At 41.5% G+C, this 24,251-nt stretch overlaps 1 protein-coding gene across 2 annotated transcripts in view; it reads right to left on the reverse strand.

The window, feature by feature from the left end:
- SLC26A5 (solute carrier family 26 member 5) overlaps window positions 1–24,251 on the reverse strand; it is a 33,084-nt gene that overhangs the window by 6,718 nt on the left and 2,115 nt on the right. For both annotated transcript variants that reach the window (XM_083575145.1, XM_083575144.1), the window contains exons 2-15: window positions 16,793–16,993; window positions 16,226–16,365; window positions 15,010–15,120; window positions 13,918–14,096; window positions 13,011–13,175; window positions 9,505–9,657; window positions 9,254–9,336; window positions 9,016–9,163; window positions 7,994–8,107; window positions 6,392–6,469; window positions 4,392–4,487; window positions 3,279–3,385; window positions 1,988–2,057; window positions 320–412 (exon numbers count right to left, since the gene is read on the reverse strand). In XM_083575145.1, the coding sequence (XP_083431271.1) occupies window positions 320–412; window positions 1,988–2,057; window positions 3,279–3,385; window positions 4,392–4,487; window positions 6,392–6,469; window positions 7,994–8,107; window positions 9,016–9,163; window positions 9,254–9,336; window positions 9,505–9,657; window positions 13,011–13,175; window positions 13,918–14,096; window positions 15,010–15,120; window positions 16,226–16,365; window positions 16,793–16,947 (1,692 nt within the window). In that variant the 5' untranslated portion in view covers window positions 16,948–16,993. The remainder of the gene's footprint in view (window positions 1–319; window positions 413–1,987; window positions 2,058–3,278; window positions 3,386–4,391; window positions 4,488–6,391; window positions 6,470–7,993; window positions 8,108–9,015; window positions 9,164–9,253; window positions 9,337–9,504; window positions 9,658–13,010; window positions 13,176–13,917; window positions 14,097–15,009; window positions 15,121–16,225; window positions 16,366–16,792; window positions 16,994–24,251) is intronic.

Below are 24,251 nucleotides of genomic sequence, written 5' to 3' on the forward strand. Positions count from 1 at the left end.
GGCTTAGAGATGAAACACTTCATCAGAAAACTCACATAACTCTGTTGCTGGGTTGTACCTTCTCAGACTACAGGTGAAAAACTAGAATGGTTAACAGAATCAGTGTTCCCATGTCTAAGAAACAAACACCACCCTGCCTGTACAAAGCTAGCATATTGAGAAGAACATTGGTGTAGAATCCAAGTGTTGTCTGTACATAGATTTATTTTTCCTTTTTAGACAGGGGAGTAGTTAAAGATGTAATTCCCTGCAGTGTGAAATGGCAGTGTTTAGCATTTTTCAATAGGACAGAGAGTAGAAATGAATTGCTGCTCCTCACCTTTTTCTTCAGTGCATTGATATATAAATCACTATTAGCAAAATAGAGCGATGCATTTGCCTGGAATATTTTGATTCCAGGGCATTCTTTCACCTAAGAAAAGAAGAGATTCTTTTAATAAAGAAAGCACGCCTTCCTCAGCTTGTTTATATTGCTACCAAATATACAATCATTAGAGCTTAAGTACCTATTGTCCATCATGCCGGAACATGCTGCCCAGGGATCATATAGTACACATGGGAGTAGGGGGAGGTGGGAAAGCACAAGATTAAACTATCCCACCCCACTAACACATTTTGTTCCTCTGGATCCCTATTTCCTTGCTTCCTGCAATGAGGATCCATCAGTCTACATGTTGCCTCAATGAGCCATTTACTCCCTGGTTCTGCAGCAAACCCTTCTTTCTGGCACCCCAAGCGCATCACATCATCAAACTACCATTTTGGAATAAGTGACCTACTTGACAGGAAATGGCCTTGGAATCTCACCTGGGACAGTTCCTGTCCCAGTGAAGGAGGACAGCCTTAAAGATCGCTTTAGTAGTGCCTTTGGGTAGACTTATACATGAATTTGTGAGGCAGCAGGAGCTGCCAGGGAGGGACTATATCACTTCAGCCTCACCCACTCACATCTATTAAGAGCACAAAAATCTTACGATATCTGAAAGAAGAAACTGACTGAAATACCTCACCTCTGCTCTGACCTTGACTTCCAAGACTGTTGCTATCTGTCCTTGAATTTGGACTGGGTCTCACAAGCTAGGATATGCTAGAACTGGACTAAACCACTCCAAACTGAAAGTGGAATATTTTGAAAGCTCCCCTGCGTAAAAATAACAACCACCTCCTAACAATTAAAAACTAATGCTTCAGAAAGAAAGGCTCTAGCCCAGCTGCCTTTCTGCTGTGTCAGTAGAATGCTGGAGAGCATTCAAAAATCTGTTTTCTCACTGACCTACAGTCTGAAGTGATGCAGTTGTAAGAAAAATAAGAGTCCTGCCAGACCAAACCAAAATCCCGTTTTCCCAGTGGCCAAAACTAGATGCCTATGGGAAGGAAGACTTGAAGCAGGACCCAAATGCAGCAGTGATTCCTCAAACTGTGCTTCCCAGCATTCAAGGGCATAGTGCCTCTGATAGTGGAGGAAGAACACAGCCTTATCCTCCATGTATTTTTCTAAACCACTATTAAAGCCATTCAAATTGCTAGTCCTTCCTAACACCTCAGGATTCAGTCTCCTGTTTCTGCTACATGGGTAGAACAGGCCTGAAGCTTGCTAGAAATCAGAGCAGGGGAGCTGGCTGAGCTCTTAAGTCAAGTGGGGGTGGGGAGTCTGGTAAGATTCCCCACCAACAGACATGCATGACTACTGAACACACGCACTGCATACCCGTCTCATCTCTGAACATGCCTCATGACTCTGGTTATTTCTCCCTCCAGAAATGTCCCAGCTGCTAGTTCCCAAAGAACCATTTGGCATTCCTGCTCTCATCTCCCCATGTGGTGGGCTTGCACTGGTAGGAATGGATCTTAATGTTCAGTATGGGGTCCTACGGGATTCAGATTCAACTCCCAACCAAGGCTTTGTTACTGCTCCCCTCCATCTTAAATCAAAGAGAGCACTTTCCTTCCTTCTTAAGGGGTATAAAGAGATTTAGCACCCTCTTACCTCTTCATACTCTTCTATATCACAGTAAATGTCTGTACCGGGAATCTGGCCGAGGATTCTGTATTGTGGACTGTAGAGAAAGAGTCTCTGTATTAAGAGGCTATAAAAGCAATCTCTGTTAGAGGCTCCCACTAATGTCTTTACCTCTTTGGTGCCCATTATCCAGAATCAGTGAGTGGAAAACTATTTTGAGGTTTCTTGTTTTACAATCAAGCAGTATATTAAATATTATTAAATAAAATTGAAGAGGGGTGTGAAGGGAGAACGACACTTCGACTTCAGCATATTTTGGACCCTATTTCAGCGTGCATGGAATCATATAGACACTTCCTACACTTCAAATCTGCTTTCTGTCTGAGGATCGGATTTGGGAAATTACTTCAGTTGCAAATAAGGTCTGCTTAGACAGTTTTGCTGCCTCCCCACCCCTTCCGTACATCCTGAATATTGTTATACAATGTATTGCTTGTAGTTTCTTGGGTGTGACTAACTAAAGAGAAGCTGCAACTTGCCATTTATTGGCTGCTTGAGCTGTAAATGCTCTCCTCCTTTTTAGGACTTAAGATCAGATCTGAAGTCAAAAGTAACCCAACAGGTTTCTTCTGATGCAATGCCTTGATCAAAGGCCAGAACAGAGAGGCATCAGCAGAAATTCCAGTTCTTGAGGCATAAAACGGGTTGAAAACTGAGTGCCGGGCCTGTGTTTTTTAAAGCAATCTAGAGAAATTTGATAGAACAGATGATGCTGATGCCAAGTTACCTTTAGCAGCATAGGAAACTGCATCATACTGAGTAAGACAATTGGTCCATCTAGCTTACTACTGACTACACTGACGGGCAGTGGGTCTCCAGGGTTTAGACTAGGGACATTCCCAGCTCTAAGACCTTCTGCATGCGAAGCAGATGTCCTACCATTAAGTTATGGCTCTTCACTACTTTTATTTAGTTTAGGTTTTACAATATTATTTTAGATTCAGATGCAGTTTATATTACTGCGCAAATGTTTGCTTTTCCAAGGAACTCTTCCTGGAGATATTCTTCCAGCTGCACTGGGAGGGATTGATTGGGTTGGAAGAGGCGCAAGAAGGTCTCTTAACACACTGCCAGCAAGCAGAAGTGGTACCCTAATCAACCATTTTGATGAATGACTTCACCTTCCATTGTAGGGAGGACGAGCTAGCTCAGCAAACTACACTGTACTGGTTGAGCACAGAGAAGGAGATTGTCCCTCTTTACTCCCACCACCAATAGCTTCGATTTGAGAGAATAAATGTTTGAAAGTGAGCCTCACCTTTGTGTTCTGTACACGATGGTAATCATTGCAAAAGTTATAGAAGTGAGCAAACCGTAGTCGAGCCCCAGAAAAACTGAGGACAGAAATGCTACAATCCAGATAGCCTAAACAAACAAACAAACAAACAAACAAACAAACAAACAAACAAACAAACAAACACCTAATCAGTAATATATGGTTTCTACTTTCCAGCAGGTTCAAATAAAAGCCTGGTGAGTCAATTACAAACACTCAAGACCACTTTCAAGAAAAGGCTAACCATGTTTCACACTCACATTTTACTTGCGGGCGGGAATGGGGTGGGGAGAGGAAATTGTGGCAAGGAAACAGGTCTGAACTGTTACTAGTGCACTCAAAACTAGTGATAGGCCTAATATAGTAAGGCAAATGGATTTTAAAAAGTGTGTGGGTAAATAAGGACTTATCTGAAGCCTCATTGATGAAATGGATTGCACACCCTATTTGTTCTTATAAAATAAGCAGGTGGTGTACTGAGAAAAATCTTTAATTCCCAGAAAAGGATTTCCCTACTTATATAAATATCGTGAAATAAAAGTGGTTATCTACACACACACACACACACACACAGAGAGAACGGCTCTAAGCAGTTCTTAGTGATAGCTTATCAATGCAGATTAGGGCAAGAGAACTCAGGGTTTGCCAGGAGTCAAGCCTTGAGTTTTGTTCCTGCATAGGCAAGGGCCATGCCTTTCCTACCTCTGTGAGGTAGTCAAACTCAGGGTAGACCCACTGAAATAAACGGCCATGGCTAACTTGGGTTCATTAATTTTGTTGGGTCTACTCTAAATAGAAGTTAGGTGGATATAACCTAATGTATCCGCTGTGCTGGCTTTGCATTTCTAAGCAGGGAAGGGTTTCACTGGCAGATGAGACCCTGAATTGCCTAATTGATCTTAAGCACATTTCAATACCCTCTCCTGCACTATCTCTTTATGTTCCTAGATTTGGAACAAAGAGCTTTGTTCTTCTTGCATCATTTGACTCTCACAGTGCAACTATTTCTGTGCAACACAACATTGCAGGTGGACCAGTGGATTACCATATCAGAAACGTTCTACATGCACTTTGATCAGAATCAAGGTCACTCACCAGTTCAATCTTGCTGGTCCTCCAGAAGCGAGTGATATCTTGAAACTGTTTGAACATTCCTTTAAGATTGACCATTACAATTGCTGCAAGCACAGCCTAGGAACATATTTTGAGAAGGGTTTGGTTTTCTTATTTTTATTATTAAACCATGTTGCAGCATTAAAAAAAAGCACTCCAAAGTATATATAACTAGCAGGTTCTATGCAGGAGATCTATTTACATACACAAGAATATTTTTTTAAAAAATCAAAGTTTAGCAAGTGTAAATAGCCATGCAGTCACATGTCATTTTTGATCTTTTGCTTATCTGCACATACATTTCATCAGAAACCAAATGAGATTCCTTGATGATAAACATCAGCAGGGTTTTGTTTAAAGTGCCTATGGCTGCCACCCTCCTGGATGGCCCATTTCAAAATCAATGTGTGTAAGGGTACAAGTCACAGAATTGTAGAGTCAGAAGGGACTACAAGAGTCATCTAGTCCAACCCCTTCAATGCAGGAATCTCAGCTAAAGCATCCATGACATTAGTTAACTTCATTCAGTAGAAGTTAAACACGTCAAACAGCTGATTTCACAGCAGAGAGGAGGAGCATTCTCTCCCAAAGAAATTGGGGGAACTTAAAATGGACATGCCCACTACAGCAAGGATGGGAGCCCTCCAGATGCGGTTGTAATGCAACCACTCCAGCCAGAAGGGTTATTAGATAGAGGATGATGGGAACTATTGTGCCCCCACCCTCGCACTACATCATTTGAATGCTTTATAAGCCCTATAATATACAAGTCAAAGTTGCTGAGCTTTTTTTCTCCCCCCCCCCCTTTCCTTGGGCAGTTGAGCTACCTCCACACCCAAGTTGTTGTTCTGAAAAGAGAAGTAACAATCTGTTGCCTCATTATATTTTAGGGTCCGAAATGGAGATTCCAGTGTTTTATTAGAATAATAGGTTACTAAGATTATTTTCTGTATTCAAAACCCTTTGGCCTGCACCAGTTTCTAACTGGGATTTCTCCTTTAGCCTTTTACGGTTAGCGCAGATCCCAGGAAAGCATACAAAGTAATCCTTATATTTGTTTTTTAATAAAATGCTAATCTTCAAGCCCTCTGACAAACCTTTTATGGCTTGTGCAAAGTGCTCTTCTTCCACTCCAGCTAACCAAGCAAATGGACTCTTACTTACCTACTGCGAAACTGTCACTTCCCAATCATGTCACTCCCTGCCTTATTTATTCCCAGTTAAGTGAACAGGGCAATGGCCTGGCCTACCAGCAATAAAATCTCTAAAGCTTTATTTGGGACCTACATGTTTCTCATCTTCATTTTAGGAAAGAGAAGCGGTGATCTTTAGGAAACTGATACTTTTGTTTGGCTGAAATAATATATCAACAGCCTAGAACGATTAAGTTCAAGATAAATGTGCCAGCACATCGACATGCATCCCATGGATCGAACAACGACTTCTCACTGGCAACTTGCATAACCTGAGGGCCCAAACAATGAGGTTCCTGCTAATCATTGGCTAACAGTTCTGTCCCGCTATTCCTGAATCAATGGTTGAAAGTATAAAAGGTGACAAAGTAACACGTATAAAGTGCTGGATTAGGATTACAAAGCTCAAGTCTTCATTGCTATAGCATATTTAATTTCTTGCATGCTTACAGGTGTGGAGACCAAAGACAGGACAAATAAAAGGAGCTGCTGTTAGTTAACCAGAGCCAAATGAGACTCACACAGGTATTCAGACTAGAAAGCCTTCCCTCCAATTGCAGATATTCAGGAAGGACGTTAGATAAAGCTGATGCACAGTAATCACCAATGCCATTAAATTACCCTGCAATTGAACCAATTTTTGAGCTTATTGTTGCAGCACAGAACCTTCTATTTCCTTACAGCTCTAAACATTACAGATTGTGCAATGCTTTAACAAAAGCGGTTTTACTGATGCTTATGTACCAATTTAGACTGGAATGAAAACATATATATATAAGAGACTCTTACCTGTGGCAGTGGTTCAAACAGATAACCAATGGCAACAATGACCAGGAAAACCATGATTGAGGACAGAGTACCAGCAACCTGGGGGGGGGGGGGGGGAAGGACACAGAAACACTTTTGAAGAATCCCATATATAGTTTAAAAGGTTTTTAAAGGCATTGCCAAGCCCAAATATTCCTCCCATTTCTTTTTCTATATACTTGTATGTCTGACTGAGTATGCTTAAGCAAGCACACTGGTGCCCTAAGCAATAACACGCACAAGAAGAGGCATCAACTAAATTTACATACATCACATGTTGCATACAGAGTAGCAAATACGGAATATGTGGACTTGGACAGAATTGGGGGAGGCAGGAAGATATAGATACAGATCCCTGCTCACTAGATGGCCTTGGGGTAATTCCACTTATTTAGCCTAAGCTGGCCCCCAAAAGTGAGGATAAAATGGGAAAGTCCAAGGTATATGACCCTGATCTCTTATCTGGACAGGGACAGTCTAACTACTGCTGTCTATGCTCTGGTAACCTAGATTACTGCAACGTGTTACCTCTGAGGATGGTTCAGAAATTTCAGCTAGTGCAGAATTTGGCACCTAGGTTGCTCACCAGAGCAAGACAATTTCAGCATATTACACCAATCCTGGCCCGACTGCACTGGCTACCAATTAGTTTCCAGGCCCAATTCAAAGTGCAGGTTTTGACCTATAAAGGCTTAAACAGCTCAGGACCACAATAACTCAAGGACCACCTCTCTCCATATGAGCTGACCTGGACCCCGAGATAATCCTGTGTGGCCCTTCTTTGTGTGCCTTCTCCACGTGAAGTCCGGAGGGTGGCAACACGAGAACAGGTATTGTCTGCAGTGGTTCCCTGTTTGTGGAATGCTCTGCCCAGGGAGGTGCAGCTGGTGCCCTCATTAAACACCTTTAGTTGGCAGGCAAAAACGTTCCTCTTCAACCAGGCCTTTGGCTGATTGACAACCCTTTTACTGTGTTGTGGGAGGGGAGATTATTGGTTGGATTTTATTATGTATTTTGTGGTTTTTATATTGTAATGTTGTGAACCACCATGAGATCTGTGGATGAATGGCAGTATACTGTACTAAACATCACCATCATAATAATAATCATCACGTCCCTACAGCAGTGTTTGAAACTCAGATATGAAAGCTAGGAGCTAAATGGCACCTTAAACCTAGGTTACAGGCGCCACAACCTAGCGTCTGGGCATGCTTTTTTATAACAAGAATACAAAGCCAAAAATGAACTGAAGTTAAAATCCTATGTTCATTTTTTACATGGTCTGGTCCTCATCTGAAGACTGCAAAAAACCAAGCCATACTTCCCCTGCCTGTCCCCCTAAGATTCTTACAAGGGTCCCTTCTCCAGTCTTCAGAGAGTGGTTGGAAGTGGGTAGGCAGAAAATGGTCCTCCTATCCTTTCAGAAATTGGAAATTTTAATCTGAAATCTTAGGCGCAGTACTGCATCCAGAGCTCAGAAACTGCTTGCATTCATGAAATTCCCTGTCGCAAAACAAGCCAAGAACAATGGGACTTTTGAACGCTGCCCTGCAGGAAGGACAAGTGAAACCTAGATACACATACCTGAGTCTTTCCACCAGTGCCCTCCTGGACAAGACTCCGGGACATTGAGCAAGTTATAGCAAAGGTCTGGAAAAACGATCCTGCAGAATTGCATATGCCTAAAGCAATGAGTTCCTGTCAACACAGAAAAAGCAGGAGAACAAAAGTAGTAAGAATATAAGATGGGATGCTGGATCAGGCCAATGGCCCATCTAGTCTAGCATTCTGTGTTCTCTCTCTCTCTCTCTCCCCAGCAGAAGTCATGCTGAACATTGCCACAGATACATACCAAACTTCTACACATGTCTATTATCTCCTAAATAAGAAACTGCTTTGCAACTAATTGGGGAGGGGGGACTGCATAAAGATAATTTAAGCACTGAATTTTAAAAAATGGAAACAATGTTCTTAAAGTCCATAAGCACAAAACGAAGACTTCAAAACCTTTGTAAAGCTGAAGTGGCCTGCACCAAACTTGCAAGGAAGGGTTCTTTGTTGTTACAGTTAAACCTCGGCTGCCAAATGCCTCCACTATCGTACGTTTCGGCTCCCAAATGCCAAAAACCCGGAAGTAAAAGTTCCGGTTTTCGAACCATTTTCAGAAGCCGAACGCGCTACACGGCTTCCGTTTTGAGTTCCCCTATTGTACTGAGGCTTCTGCATTCAGTTTTTGGTTGTCAAACATTTTGGAAGTCAAACGGTTTTCCGGAATGGATTATGTTTGACAACTGAGGTTTGACTGTATTAGATTGACTGGATAGGCAGCATGTGTACTGAAAGCAAATCTTTCTAATGGAAGAATCTTCTCTTGCCAACTCATAGGACTTCTTCAATTAGGATACGAGGCCAGTGCATATTTAATGTTTCCAACCTAACCATGGTTAGGAGGTCAGGAATGTTACATCTTCTCTGGGCCCTGGAAATGTAGGGAAGCTATTTTTCAGATAAGTGTGTCTTCAGCAACTAGTTTTAGGAAAGATTCCCCACCAATTTCAACAGGCTTTTGACCAGATAGTGAAAGACATATATTACATTCAAATTACCTGATTTCCATCAACTTTATAGCCATGCTTGAGAGCAAAGATTTTGGCCATGGAGATTGTCATGGAAAATCCTACAAGTGCTATGGCTATTGCATCCACAAATACCGCTGGGATGAGGCTGATATCTGGTACCTGTGGAGGACGTAATCTGCAAGGAATTAAAAAGGAAAAACTATTATCGACTGACTGTATTAAACTACAGAGGGCTAAAAAGATATGTTTAATTCCTCATCCTTACCCTTTGGGGATATGGCCAACAACATCCACTCCATAAGTCTTTGACAGATTCATCCCAGCTGAAGCTCCAGTACCAATTACCACCTTTAAAAAGAACACACATGAAACAAGAGGCAACTTGGTTACAATAAGAAAACTTGGAAGCTAATCTAAGAGGGAGTTCAGTCTGAAGTTTTGTCTGCACAGTGAATGACATTCCAAACCATGCTTAAGAGGACATACTTAAGACATCCCTTCTTATCCCTCACTTACTACAATGATCTCCATAGGGATAGGAACTGGAAGTTTCTTCTTTAAGCGGTCGTTGATTTCTTTACCACTCAGCAACAAAACCATGCAAATTAGTCCAACAACCAAAGCTGCTATGTTGGTTTTTGTGATGTTTTCAAACACAGCAATTAAACTCTGCAAGACAACAAAATGCGGAATGTTATTCATAAGTGATATAGTCAAAGGAGAAGCAGATGTGGATGTTTATGTGGAAATGTGATGTTTGATGCAGAATATAGCACCCTGAGAACCTCAAATATCTCTTTTCATGTTTCTATCCCTTCTGGGTGTTAAAATAGGCTTGAAAGAAAGTAGACAAGCTTCATGAAATCTTTGAGGCTAAAGAGGGCTAAGTGGGATTTTCAGTGTTGGTGGTAGTGGAGGCTATGTGGAAAGATAAAATACATCAGTTTTTCTCAATCTGTATAATTTACCGGTATTCAAATCACAGAATTTATTCAGCTCAGAGAACTCAGCTTTCTTTGATAATGACTTTTAAATTCCCCACACAGAAGTGCACATGATCCTTTTATCTCTTAAATTCCAAATGGATAGCAATATTTAAGACAAAACATACTACACCAACTTAAGAACTTGCATCTGTGCTGACCGCAAACACACACCAGCACTGGAAATAATGATTTCAAACCTTTTCCAGCAAATCAAATCTGTTTAAAAGTACATAAACTGATCTACAGGCAGGGAGCTGCCAACAGGCCTTCAGGGTTACCATAGCAATGAAATTCAGTGTTGATTAAGCAGCAGTGATCTTTCCTAGAAGTTGGCAAGGGAGCTGCAGGAGAAACGCATGCAGAGCATGATGTATTAAATACGTTCGATCTCAAAATTCCTGGGCAAAGGTTTTGGTTGCTTCTCTTCATATTTCAAATCTAAAAAACTGTCCTAACCATAAGTCATAGCTAAGTGACAAATGCAAACATCAAAACAAATTACCCAAATCCTAAAATGTATGAATAATGTTAAAACCATTAACACAATGAAGTTTCGCTTAACCAGGTTTTACTACTGTCACATAAATATGAATGGCATTTTGCCAGAGTGAAGAAAGCCACTCTCCCCCCACACTATTTTTATTACTTGAAAACAAAAATGATGGCTTGTGTGCATTTGTGTTTTGCCAATTTGACTAGCGCTTATGGCCTTCAAGAAAAATATTTCACACAGCCTCAGAAATGCTAAAGCAAAAGTTGCATAGAGTTGGGGTATCCTAAATAAATCCCTGTCTGCAAATACAGTTGTAGAAAGTAAATCAGGTTAGTCTGATTATCACTCATGTAAGGCTGCTGGAGGACACTACTAGATTATTAGTAAAGGCTTTTCTATGTGACAATTTGTTTAAATCAGTTTATTTTTCCCCCACTGCTATTCTTCAGTGACCCAAACTGTGTTGGACACATGTATTCCTCATTCTGTTTTAAAATCTTATTTTGCTACTGGTATCTTAGTTCTTGGAAAGTAACTTACAGAAAAGCCATATGATTGCTTCACTTTGACTGTTCTCCAATATCAAGAAATCTGTTCTGGGGAATTGGTTTGCATTTGCTTATTCTGATAAATCTTGGTAGCTTTTCCTCCATCATTTACACTGTTGTAATCCAATAATTAAAGAGACACAAGTAAGCTGCTATTTCTACTGGGAAAAATCCAGATTCAAACCATAGCAAAAACACCAAAGGCATGTCTCTTGAGCCATTTATGATTGGTAGAACTTTGTTTGGCGGGCGGGGGCGGAAATCACTTCAGAAGATACACAGGAATGTAGGGATTTTATGGAAGTAGATTTGCAGTGCTTTGCTTGCCAATTGTCTAATTAAATGGTTTTTCATCTGCAGGGCACTATCTCCCGGCATAACAATGGTCTCAGATTCTGAGCAGCATGAAGAATTATCAGTCAAGGGCCAATCTATATTTCTGGTGGTTAACACGGGGCCAGGAACCTGTTTGTATCAGAAAATTGGCAGGTGGGGAGGAAGAACAGAGGAATCTCCCTTGTACAAAGTCAAACCACTGGTCCACCTAGCTCAGTATTGTCTACACTGGCTGGCAGCAGCTCTGAGAGTTTTCAGACAGTTATTTTCCAGCCTTAACTGGAGATGCTGGGGATTGAACCCAGGGCCTTCTGAATGCAAAGCAGATGTTCTACTACTGAGCTATGGTCCTTCTCAAGGTTCAGCATTGTCTGCAATTCTTCTACTCCTCCCTCCAAAAAGCTGGGAATCTTTGCCAGGGGCAAAAGAGCTGCAGGCAGAGTTCGAAACGCCCATTGTTCTAGGCGCATTACGCAACAGGGAATTACATTAGTGTGAGCTGTTTCTGAGTTCTGTACTGCACCTAAGATTTCAGATTAAAACTGCAGAGTGGAAGGAAAGGAGGAACTTCCAGCTACTCTCTAAAAACTGGAGAAGAGACCCTCTTAAGAATATTAGGGGGTGGGCAGGGGAAGGACTAGAACATGTGAAAAATAAACATAATATTTTAGCTGCAGTTCATTCATTTTCAGCTTTCTATTCTTGTTATTTAAAAAAATTACCTAGACATTCCATTGTTGTGCCCATAACTTAGGCTTAAGGTGCCATTTAGCTCCTAGCTTTCACATCTTTGTTTCTAACACTGACTGCACGGATTTTATGGAACAGATTATATACACATACCTCTTGCCTCTTTTCAGCTGCAGTGTAAAAAGTGGTAATTTGGGCTCGTATGCTGCCAACAAAAGGTATACTGGCCTTGACACTAACATAGTATCCTATAATATAAGCTATATACGAGACCTATCAATGTCAGCTCAGTAATTGGCCACAAATAATATCTGACTTCTTCATAGTCTGCAATGGTACACTAAAATTAAAACTGCCTTGTTGGAGCAAACCAATGCCAGGAGGGCCCAGACAAATGCCCTTGAAGATTTATTTATTTGAAGATGTATCATTTGCTTTTCAACTCAAATGCCTTCTGAAAGCAGAGAACGGTATGAAAAACCATCTGGTACTTAGATGTGTACCACCGCTGAACACTGAGGATCTATATAGCTGTCATATTAAATAGCCACTGATCAATCAATTCTCTGCCCACTCTGTTTTTAAAGCCATCTATGCTAGTGGCCATTACAAAGAAAAGGAAGCAAAAGCAGAAGGCTATATGTTTATAACTGACATAACTATTTCAGAGTACTGAAAAATCTGTCTTTCTTTAGGTTGTGTCTACACTACACTCCTATAAACTTACACTGGTTAAATCATCATTGCTCCCTCACTTCTAGGTGCCTGAAGGATCTGAAAGGGAAGTTTCTGAGGAACCTCACAAAATGAAAAGATTCCCTGGCAATACCCATGAGTGATCCATTTGAAAGCTGGTTAATATTTCTTTGTGGATATGGACAGTGAATCTAGAGACTTTATAACCCCAAGTGGCTTTAAACACTAAGGAATGGTCCTTTTGTGCTTTAACTTCCAGATATAGTTACTTACATAAAGAAAGGAGAGGGGTCCACTGAACCTTTTCGTCTTAATTCCAAGCAGATACTTTAATTGGGATGTAAAGACGTGCACAGCTGCAGCAGTGGTGAATCCCCGGACCAGGGGCTCCGTAAGATAAATAGCTACAAATCCAAATCGAAGGAGTCCTAAACACAACTAATGAAAAGAGAGAAGAGCCATGTTCAAGGAAGCATCATTTAAAAGCCAGCACAGGACAGTATCATAGAGAATCCAAGTTCAGCACACTGCATCAAGAGCAAAGACACCTCTTGCAACCATGCAGGCCTCCTCCTACACCTCCCAGCCCAAAGTGTTGAAGCATGTCAAGACTGCCAGGTCTAATACTTGTGTGATTTGCATGTTCTGGGGGGTTGCACAGTGTGTGGTTATAGAAGCGGCAAGCATAAACAGCAGAAGTCTCAGGAAAGCAGGGAAAAATTATTGTCTTTAAGTTGAAGTGATAACAGGACACCTATAACCAAGGTGGCTTGCGAGGATTTCCAGAAGTCATGAGACCTCCTGGGCTCTTCCATACTTCTTTGCCATTCCATGTGACCAATGAAAGCAACACAAGTGATATGTTTCTTGGAAGAAAATGTTATTTTTAAAGGAGAACAAAGTCTACCTAGTTGTGCTTACTACGTGACCTGGTTACTTGCCAGTAAGTCTAGAACAGCATACCCTGTTCTCCTCACTCCACAGCCCAACACGAAAACACAGACTGAAGCTACTTCCCCAAAATGTAGGTTGAAAGGATACATCCCATGCCATTTTAGATCCTGAATGGAAAATCAGGTGGATGAACCAGGGGCTTACTCAGGTGGAGTTCCACACAGCAACATTCAAATCTTTTGGGCAGCAATATTCAAAACTGCTCCTAGACCAACAGTGATGTTACCTGTATGATCCCTGAGAGCAAGGTAACTGCAACAGCTACTTTCACCCTCATGTCATCTCTGGCACTGTTTTCAAGATCTGTGTTATTAGTAGAGTTGGTGTACGTATTGGCAAACATTTCGTCAGGGGCTTCCCTGACAGCAACTCCGCCAATCATCAGGCTGATTACAGCAAAGGTTCCTGCAAGAGTGTGGATTGAGGGGAGATACATGTTTATTATTACCAGGGAAGCCTACATGTTTTTGCTAGATCACATATATTTCAGCTTCTGAAAAGAAAATTTAATCATCTTCCTTATTGCAGTTATACACACACACACAAGTACACACACCAACACCGCTTTATGGGCCTGAATTAATATTTCCATCAATGTCATAGAATCATAGAGTTGGATGGGACTCATAGGGCCCATCTAGTCCAAAGCCTGCAACGTAGGAATTCAAATGTCAATGAGAAGCTTTCATTTACTGAAAATGAGTGGACAAAAACAAGGCAAAGTATATTTACTACTACTACTAATAATTTATATAGCATTTGAGTATTTAAAGCACCACACTTATTTGCACTACCCTGGTTCTCACAGAAACTTTGCTGAATTACAAGCCGTTAAAAGGGATCACATGTGACACACAATGAAATTAAAATGGCACAAAAGTGAGCTGCCTAAGGATGTACAACAGTGATGGAAAAACTCTGCTCCCCCAAATATTGTTGGATTCCAGCTCCCATCATCCGTGACCACTGGCCATGTTGGCTGAGGTTGATGTAAGCTGGAATCCATCAACATCTGGAGGACCTCATCTTTCCCACCATTGCCATAGCTAAGATGGAGCCAAATAAATGTTAAATGTTAGGGCAGCAGTTGATGCATGGAGGTTATGGGCCACTTCTGTGCCCTCGTGCTGCAGCTGTGACTTTGGCATAATGAATACAAGTAGATTTGACTTCAAAACTTTAAAAATGGTATCCAGTAAGAAGATGGAACAGTGGGCAATACTCATCTGGGGTTGCATCTAACTGTTTCTGATGCAGAAGTACATTTTGTTAATCTGACCTTTAAAGAAAACAAACGTTTGCATGCTAAAATATTTACCTATTGATATGTGCCTGGAAGTTCCAAAAAAAGTGTACAGAAAGACTGGATAAAATGAAGAATATAGGCCAAATACTGGGGGTACTGCTGCCAGTAATGCATAAGCTAATCCTGAGAGAGAGAGAGAGAGAGAGAGAGAGAAGCATTGGTGAAACAAACTCAGATTCAACACTAATTATTCAAATGAAAAAAATGTTCATATACATGCCACATTGGTAACAGATACTGTGCCCAGACAATCACAATGTACAGCCTCCCCCACCCCAATACATCCTTCATCAATAACTAGCAGGACAGTCAATAGTATGAAGAGAAGAAAGTGGTGAACCCAGACTGAACCATCAACCAGCTCCCAGGGCTGCAGCCACTGCTCCTCTGCCCTGCCCCACTTGCCAATGAGGTAGCAACTGGGGAAGGCAAGCAGACCTCATCAGAGCAGGGGCAGGGGGCAATTTTAGCCTTAGAGCCTGTACATGCTAGCCCTTAAAATATAACTAGCATATGCTTTTATGTAGGAATTGCTCCCATGAGTCTTCTTAGAATCAGCCAGTCCAATATTCACTCAGATTTGAATTCACTCTGGGAGAGCAAAAGGAAAAAATGGCAAGAAGAGGGGGAACTATTCTGCAGAAAGAACTGCACATCTGTTGTTCACTCAGCTTAATTATTTATTCTGCTTGCTTACATGTACTAAAATAAGGACATAATCTGATGGTGGTATAGATTGTGGAGTCAAAAGTCTGTGTGTCATCGGGACTTGCCACATTAAGAGTCACCAAAAATCCTATAAAGGATGGATATTAAACTAATTCAGCAAAATAGCTTCACTCACTACTGCAGGCCATCAACTGTGAAGCCTGACATGTTTTAACCAGTGTGAATGCACTAGTTAAATGCACTACCCTCAAAGGGTAGTCATTGTGATGACAAAATTGTTGACTTTATTACAGAAATACACAATTTTCACACAGGAGGACTTTTAAACAAGATATTTCCATTGTGAAAACTGAGGAGGTTTATTCCCATTAGATGAATGCAACACCTCAGTTGATTGACATGAGGTGTACTGCATTATGCATCCCCAGAAGGCATGTGACACCCTCATGAAAAGTGAATGTACAATCAGCTGGAAGCTGACTGTCTCCAAAAGATCTCTCAAGGCTGTTCTGAAGATTCCAAAAAGAAGAATAAAGTTTAAAAGTTAAATTTCACTAACCTTGAGGAAGCTGCATGACCCCAGTGCTTATTCCTGAGATAATGTCTCCCAGCAAATACTCCTTCACTGGATAGCGGGGGAGCCATGTAAAAATAGGTAAAAAACTACACAGAACAGATTTGGCTTTCTTGGAAGAGCAACTGAAAAATACAAGAGAGAGAGGGGGAGAGAAAAAGTTGTATCAGCTGAAAGTAACTGGCAAAATGTGCATTTATTGTGTACAGGCAGAAAATACCTTAATCATAGGAAATATATTGTATCTACTATGAGAATGCAGAATGAGTCCTTGTATGTTCTCTACCTTTTATTTTAAATAACTCTTTGGCAGTGGAATGCCAGCACATTAGAAGATTATGCTCTTCCCTCTGACATGCTAACTTTCTCCAGAACAGTGTGGGAGGTGACTTTGGGGCCTGCAGGGGGAAATCTAAAAAATGCTTTCACACAAACCCAATTTTGCCAGTAGGAACCTCCCATGAACAGAAGGAGCCCTTCTGTGAATGGAAGGGCAATTTGGCATCCATACCAATTAATCTACTGACTGCATAAATAGCTAAGATGTCCTACCGACAAGAACGTGCTATCTTCTGAGCAAGAGGCAGAGAGGTCTTCTCCTTCTTGTGCAGTTGCTTTTGTAGGGTCCCTTGGTTATATACGCGCCTTTCCACACAGTATCTCTGGTCCAACACATGGCAAGTTTCATCCTCTACAGCATGTTCCATAGTACATTTCAGGGAAAGGGAACTGAAGAGTTGCTCCTTGAAGATGCTATCAAAATATAAGCATTTTTTAAAAGGACAATTTAAAGAAGTGCTTGCTTCTGCGGAAGACAATAACTGAGAGTACTTTCATATGAAGAAAGGAGGAGACACAAACCTACTCCTGGGCCCTCTGCCCCACAAAGAGGTTATCTCAAGACCAACTTCTCTGTGAGAGAGAGCCAGGAGAGGGAGGGAGCACACGTCTACTCTTGCTTCAGCTAGATTCTTCCCTCTCCTGGGGCTGTACAAGCTCAACTATCCAGAGAGAGAGAGAGAGAGAGAGAGAGAGAGAGAGAGAGAGAGAGACTGAAGAACTAGGAGACCAAAGAACTGGGAGACTGAAGGAGGAAGAAGGGCACTGCCATCACCACACACCTGTCTCTTCTTTCCACATGGGCCACAGAAGAACAACTGCTCTGTGAGTGTGGGTGACACCACAAAGTCACCATTACATACTAGTTTATGGTTCAACCAGAATGTCCTGTTCCTCCACACCCACCCCCTGAGACCATGCAACATCAGAAGACAGGCAGAGCAAAATATCATTGTAAGCTTTCTCCCTGGTCATCTCAGAGATGCCCCTACTATGGCAGAAGCAGGCAGCTGATAGACTTACTGGTAGATCTCAGGGAGATTTCCAAATCATCAAGGGTTTCTATCTCACAACTGTTGAATCTCAACAAGAAATGTGACTTTTCACATCTAAATTAGGCTGCTGAAATGAAGAAAACCAACCAGGAACCAGAGCTATTCTGTCACACAAGCACCCCTCCAAAATTTAGGCAACTTGTTTGGGGACACAAAATTGTGGTATAGGCAGGACTCATTGCCAGAAGTGGGCATGACCATATGAAAAGATAAATAAATGCCTATGTCTGGCAGCAACCTTCCCTTATGTTGTAAATATCAACCTGCTCAGGCTCCAAGATCTGCAGGATCAGCCACTCTGAAGGCCCCACCAGTAACTGTGCCACATTGGGCAGTGACTTAAAGGGTCTTTTCTCTGGTAGCCAGGAATAGTACTCTTTCCCATCCCTATGGTGTCAACACTACATGATTTTTTATACCAGTTGACGACATCTTCATTCACCAGGATATTTGGGGGCAATTTATCAGTCTGCCCATTTGTAATGGGGGATTGGTTGCTGCTATTGGCTGGCTATGGATTTTAATACCAGTTTTAATGTGTTATTCTGTTTTGTAGCTTTAATAATTTTATGTATGTAAACCACCCAAAGGTTATTTTTAATGAAGTGTGTTATAGAAATTTATTGAATGAATGAATTGAGAGCTCATACCAAGAACAAACTTAGTTGGTCTCTAAGGTGCTACTAGACAATTTTTTTATTTTTTATTTTTATATATATTTCTACTGCGTCACACCAACACGGCTACCTACCTGAATTGAGAACAGTTTGTCAGGAATCTCCCCTCCCAATATACACAATGCTGGGATATCACAATAATACACCATAGCATAGATGTTATGAAGCAAAGTCAATATTTGGGGATGGAAAAAAATCAGCCCCTCTGTGTTCCCATAAAGGAAAACAAAGAATGAAAAGCTGCTCTTGAGCAATCTCAGTCCACACCTGAAAAGACCGAACAGACAACCATAAAAGCTACAGCAATACTTATCTGCCTAGTAAGAATTATTGGGTGTATCCAAGAGACCAAACACAAAGACTTAATAACTGATGGCTCTTAAATGTGACTGATAAGTCAGGCTTTGAAAGGGCTTCTTGCCACTTATCAACTTGAAAGTGTGAGAAGAAGAGATGCATACTGCAGAGTTATATCACCTGGAGATACTGTACATATAAGCAAGCTTACCTTTTGCTTCCCAAAGAACAAAATATTGTTATAGCAGCCATGTGTCTGAATATACCTTTGTTAGACTAACAGCCCAGGATAACTTGCGGCTTTTTGTCAATGGAAACTATTAGTTAGGTGCTGGTCTGCTGGTAGTTAGGGGAAATTCATTGTTTTTGAATGACATCCCTGCGGTAATTTAGAGAATTTGACACTCCTTCACCTAAGAGGGTGGTCCAGGGATGCATTGGTGGAAAAGAGCACCTGACAATTTGAAGAAATAAGTGGGGAGCTGGCTTAAGGCATCTAGGGCTGCAAGGCCTCTCTCTGGGAACCTGATGTACGGTGGAAGAGCTGCTGCCCTTTAGTAACTCTTCAGTCTCCACATGCTTTGCTTGTATATTTGTAAATAAAGAAAATACTACAAAAATGCAAGAAGTTTTCACTGCTTTCTTCTCATGTTTTTGGTTAAGTGAGATTCTGTACACCACCTTAATATATTTGTATAGAAATAAAATAGTAATAGATTGGAAACTAAATGCAGAAGTGCTGCTCCAGAAATTTCTCATCGGTCAGAGAGAAGATGCCTCCCTGTCCCATTGAAACCTTGATTATCAGGGTTGCATGGCTGCAGCTTCTGGGTTCTGGCAAGATCTCTTGAAAGGGCTGCAAGATCTCGCTGAAACCTGCAGCCACTTCTCCTTCCTTCTCTAGCAATGACAGAGTGCGGGCAGGGTCCCCAACCCTCGCCACAGGAGAAGTGAGGAGAAGAAGGCATCACTTCTCTTCACTTCTCCAGCAGCAGCCGGGCTGGGGGTGTTGCCCATGCGGGAGCCACCGCTGGGGATTCTGCTGCCCAAGGTGGATGCCTCAGTCCACTTCATAGGCCGGCCAGCCCTGATTGCCGGACATCACAAATGCAATTTCCAAAGGAAAAAAATCAGGAGTGTGCCCTCTCGAGTCTCCTTTTGCAAACGTGGCTTGAGGTAGGGGTTCAAAGGAAGAGCTTTTGGAGACATGGGTTGAATTCAAGCTGAGCTTGTGACAGAACAATCAGAAGTGCATTCTAAGTGTGCTCCCAATTCTTCCTTTGAAATAAAAAATTGGCCCTTTTTGATTTTGGCACCTTTTTCTGTTGCCATGCAGGCACAAAATTTAAAAACTGCCAACTTTTGACTACAAAGGAAGAGCACGCTCACTACCTCCTTTAACTGCAGCTTGAAAGTTTCAGACATAATTTAATGTTTCCTGTGCATAACATCATATATGACATGATGACATGACTATTTTATAGATTCTTAGTGCATGTACGGTAGATTTTTTCAAAACAACATTCTAGTTAACTGCAGTTATACTCATGTAAAGTTTACCTTTTGACTGTGGGTTACTGCATCTGCTTACCAAAAGAGGAACTGGAACTTAACTAAAATGCATTGCCCTGCAGCAGAATGCAGAAACTGATGTTTAGCACCTGAGCAACACTGAACTGCTAGGATGAAGGGACACCAGAACCATCCTTAAAGATGGTACTGTACTTTAAATCCCTGGTTTGAATTCATGAAGGGATCAGACAGTACAGTTATCTAGTGGATCCAATTTGGGACCCTCTTTCTCCCAGAGTGTATTGTGAGGAAAATGAACCATAATCAAGGTAAACCCCTTTATGCATGTGGACTCTGTGTACCAAATGCATTTCTGAATCATTTTGAAAGCTCCACAGATTTCATCCAGTTTGTGTGTACCAGGGCTGCTTTACATATTGAATACCATCAAATCAAGGCTCGCCACTGAGTGTACACTTCACAGGGAGCTGCAGCCAAACCTGCCTCTGATATGCATGCTAGATATCTATATTCCTGAATACGAATTTGTAGATTGCATGTTTAGGTGCACACTTTACCCAACCCCAGTTAAAACAAAAGCAAACTATAGCCTGGGGACATTGTGTAAGCACACCAGCAACATATGAAGCATCAATGCCATTGGTGTAAACAATGATTAGGAAAGCCTTACACAGCAAATATGCCAAAATTAACTCTTCATAATATTACTCTGGAGCACGAGCAATAGAATACGAGCAGCATAAAAGGTCAGACAGCATAGTACCCAGATATTTATGGTCAAATGTTTGCATTTTCTCCTCCTCTGCTCCATCTAGACCAAATCTCCAAGGGTGCACAAAACCACTAACAGTCTCTACTGCAGTGAAAGTCATGGCAACTGCATGCTAACACATGATGTTCTATGTAGTACTTCGAAATCACATAAGAAAAATGATAGAAAGATGCAGTTCAACAGCAAACCCTCAGCCCCTTGTCCCCAAGCCACTTCCTTCATGAGTCAATTCATAGTCAAGTTACTTGTTCTGATGAATGGCCTTTCCTGGTATGCCCAGAAGAGTCACAGACCCATCATGACACTGCCTCAACCTAGCCTCTCCCATTAGGGTATGTTTACATAGCTGGGAGGAGTCATGTTGATCATTCTGGAGTCTTAGCCCAAGTTAACAACCCTTGTTTTCACAGGCAGGAAATTCCAGTTAATTTTATTTTAAATATTTTATTTCAAAGTATCTATCACAGGTCACTCATGGAACACTTTTAGGTCACACTGCAGTCAAGGAGAATTTTGAACTCCACCCAAGATAATGGCCAAGGCCATGATCTCTGGAGACTTTCACACAGAAGTACTTCTCTTAACTTCTATAACTGAGAAGAAACCAGAGGCCCCATTCAAGCCTTGACTAAACCAGATTTTTAAAAAAATATACTCCTTTTCTGCCATGAGTTATTTTAAATAATTGACAACAACTTTTCACTGCTTAATTGCAATGTATCAAGAGACTCAATGCAATCACTTGTGGAATGAATTTTCACAATGGATTTTTATCATACTACATGTGTTAATTGGCTTACCAATGCTAGGATGTCTGTGTTATCAACACAACTGGTCCGTGTGGGTGTGAATGGCCACTGTTTATAGCATAAATATCACCACCTGTACTATTTCCTTCTGACCTCACTATGTACCACCCCCCAAAAAATGATATACATAGACGTAAACCTTTGCAACCCAGGATAGCATTTCATGCATTTGGTGAAAACTACAGTCCACGAAAGCTTGTGCCATAATGTATTAGTTTTTAAGGTGTCACAATACTTATCATTTTGCTGCAAGAGACTGACACAACAACCCATCTAGATAGAATCATTATTGATCTTTAAAATAAGCTATCAATGACCTGACATTTCATGCCTAAATGCAATGAATGTTCACTTCCAAAGTTGCATTTTCCTTAAATGATTTTGTCCCTCAGAGTCCCAGTATGCTATCAGCAGTGCATATGTTTGTTCTAGGGAAAGGTTCAGTTTTAAAAGGTCACTAATGCCCATTTGTGGACCACATGTTTCTTATGTGCCAAGTTGATTAAACAGTTCAATAATCTGCAAGGCACTAAGTCTTTCCACTATTCATTTAGATAAGCGATGGTTCCAGTTCTTGGCATAAATGGCTTGCAGGCTCCCCTCTGAGAAAAGAGTGAGAGGTCTGACTTGTTAATTTTCTTGTTGTTCCGTGGCGTTCCTCATGCTGACACTGGCCTGAAGACTGACCTGACCAACCCATTTAGCTTGGCAGGTTCATAGAGCAAATGAAGTTTCTAGCCAAGTTCACATTCCAGAGTCAATACTGGTTTGCTGATGGGAACATACAGAGGTGAACTAGGCACATGCCAATAACAAGATGAGAAAAGGACAAGTATCCTCCTTTCAATGGCAGAATAATGCAAATAATATTGCTTAGAGCAGGCATGGCCAAACTTGGCCCTCCAGCTGTTTTGGGACTACAATTCCCATCATGCCTGGCCACTAGTCCTGTTAGCTAGGGATGATGGGAGTTGTAGTCCCAAAACAGCTGGAGGGTCAAGTTTGGCCATGCCTGGCTTCTTAGAGGATCTAACTATCTCTCCCCTTCCCCACCCTTTGTCTAGTTCAAGCCTAACACTCTCTCTCTCTCTCGTCGTAGTGTTCAAAGGGATGAGAGCATTCTAGCTCAACCCCCTGCAATGCAGGAATCTTTTGCCCAGGATCCTGAAATTAAGTCTCCTGCTCTACCAACTGAGCCATGATGCTGGTCACCAGCTCTCATAATCTCTGACCATTAGCCATGCTGGCCGGGGCTGATGGGAGCTGGAACCCAAATGCATCTGAAGGGCCACAGATCCTCCATCCCTTGCCTGGTTGGTCGGAATGGAGAACAGGACTGTGATTTCTGGGTAATGTTGATAATTCTGGGCTTCCACTTTGCCTGTCTAGTATAGTGCATTCCGGCTCCATCCTTACTCATCTTGGAATTATGTCAAATATTGGTGCATATTGAGGGAAATATTGGAAATATAGGCAAATATTGAGGGAATACCAGCGGGAGGCTGTGTACACACCATACATAGTTTACCTCTCACGGAGCTATATTTCCCAACACAAACTAAGTTATTGAGATACTGTAGGGGAAGTCATGTGCTTGAAATGCATGGTGTGCATGCGGTCCAAGTCCTTGCTGTGCTTGTCATACTAAATCTGAATTGCCTTGATAGCACAATGACAATCATTCTCTATAAAAGCAGTCATCTACTGACTGCATAACCATCCTACAATTACAGAACCTTTGCACTACACTTTAAAATGTTTTATCCCAGTGAATCCAAGTGCTTGTGTGCATGTATTATATGTGGCAGGGGTACCAATCTTTATAGGCCCATGAGCTCATTTGATTTTGGATTGAGTGCCATGGATGCCATCCCTTCTGGTAACCTCTCTCCATTTCCTTTAGTTCAGTACCAACCTCCAACTCCTCAGAGAGAGATAAAAAGCATGCACACACTTTACTTTTCTAAGGGATATTAGAATTAATATGAGCCTTGAAAAGCACATAGAACTAAAAGAGGAATTGGGAAAATATCATAATTTCAACTTCCTCCTTCAGCTTGATGTATTTTTCAAGGGAAAAAGTATGTAATCACCCACACCACCTCATGACCAAGGGTGCTCCGAGGTTTTGTGGGAAGACTTCAAGGGTGCTTTCGCAATCACAGGCACCACACTGGCAACCCCTGGTCTGTGAGGCTGTTTAAGCTCCTGTATGCAGGATAGTTTTTATGGATATGTTAACTCCTGAATGGCCAGTTTGTGGTAAATCAAGTTTCATTTGCCAGGTTTGTACCAATTTTTATCAATGGTTTTGGAGGCATGAGGGAATTGTATTTAGAATGTTCATATACTTAATGCTTTTCATTAGTGTCTTTTTTGCTGGAAGATTTGTGTGTTCTAAGCAGGCGCACTAAGCCAGCTCTAGCTTAACTGAGAGCTGTCCAGCAGAGGTTTTCCTGCAATCAGTACATTTTGATGCCTTACAACCAAGAGGCTACTTGTTTGATCACCAACAGACTTTTGTGCATT

Source organism: Podarcis filfolensis, assembly GCF_964270895.1.
Source record: "Podarcis filfolensis genome assembly, chromosome: 10".
Taxonomy (NCBI): domain Eukaryota; kingdom Metazoa; phylum Chordata; class Lepidosauria; order Squamata; family Lacertidae; genus Podarcis; species Podarcis filfolensis.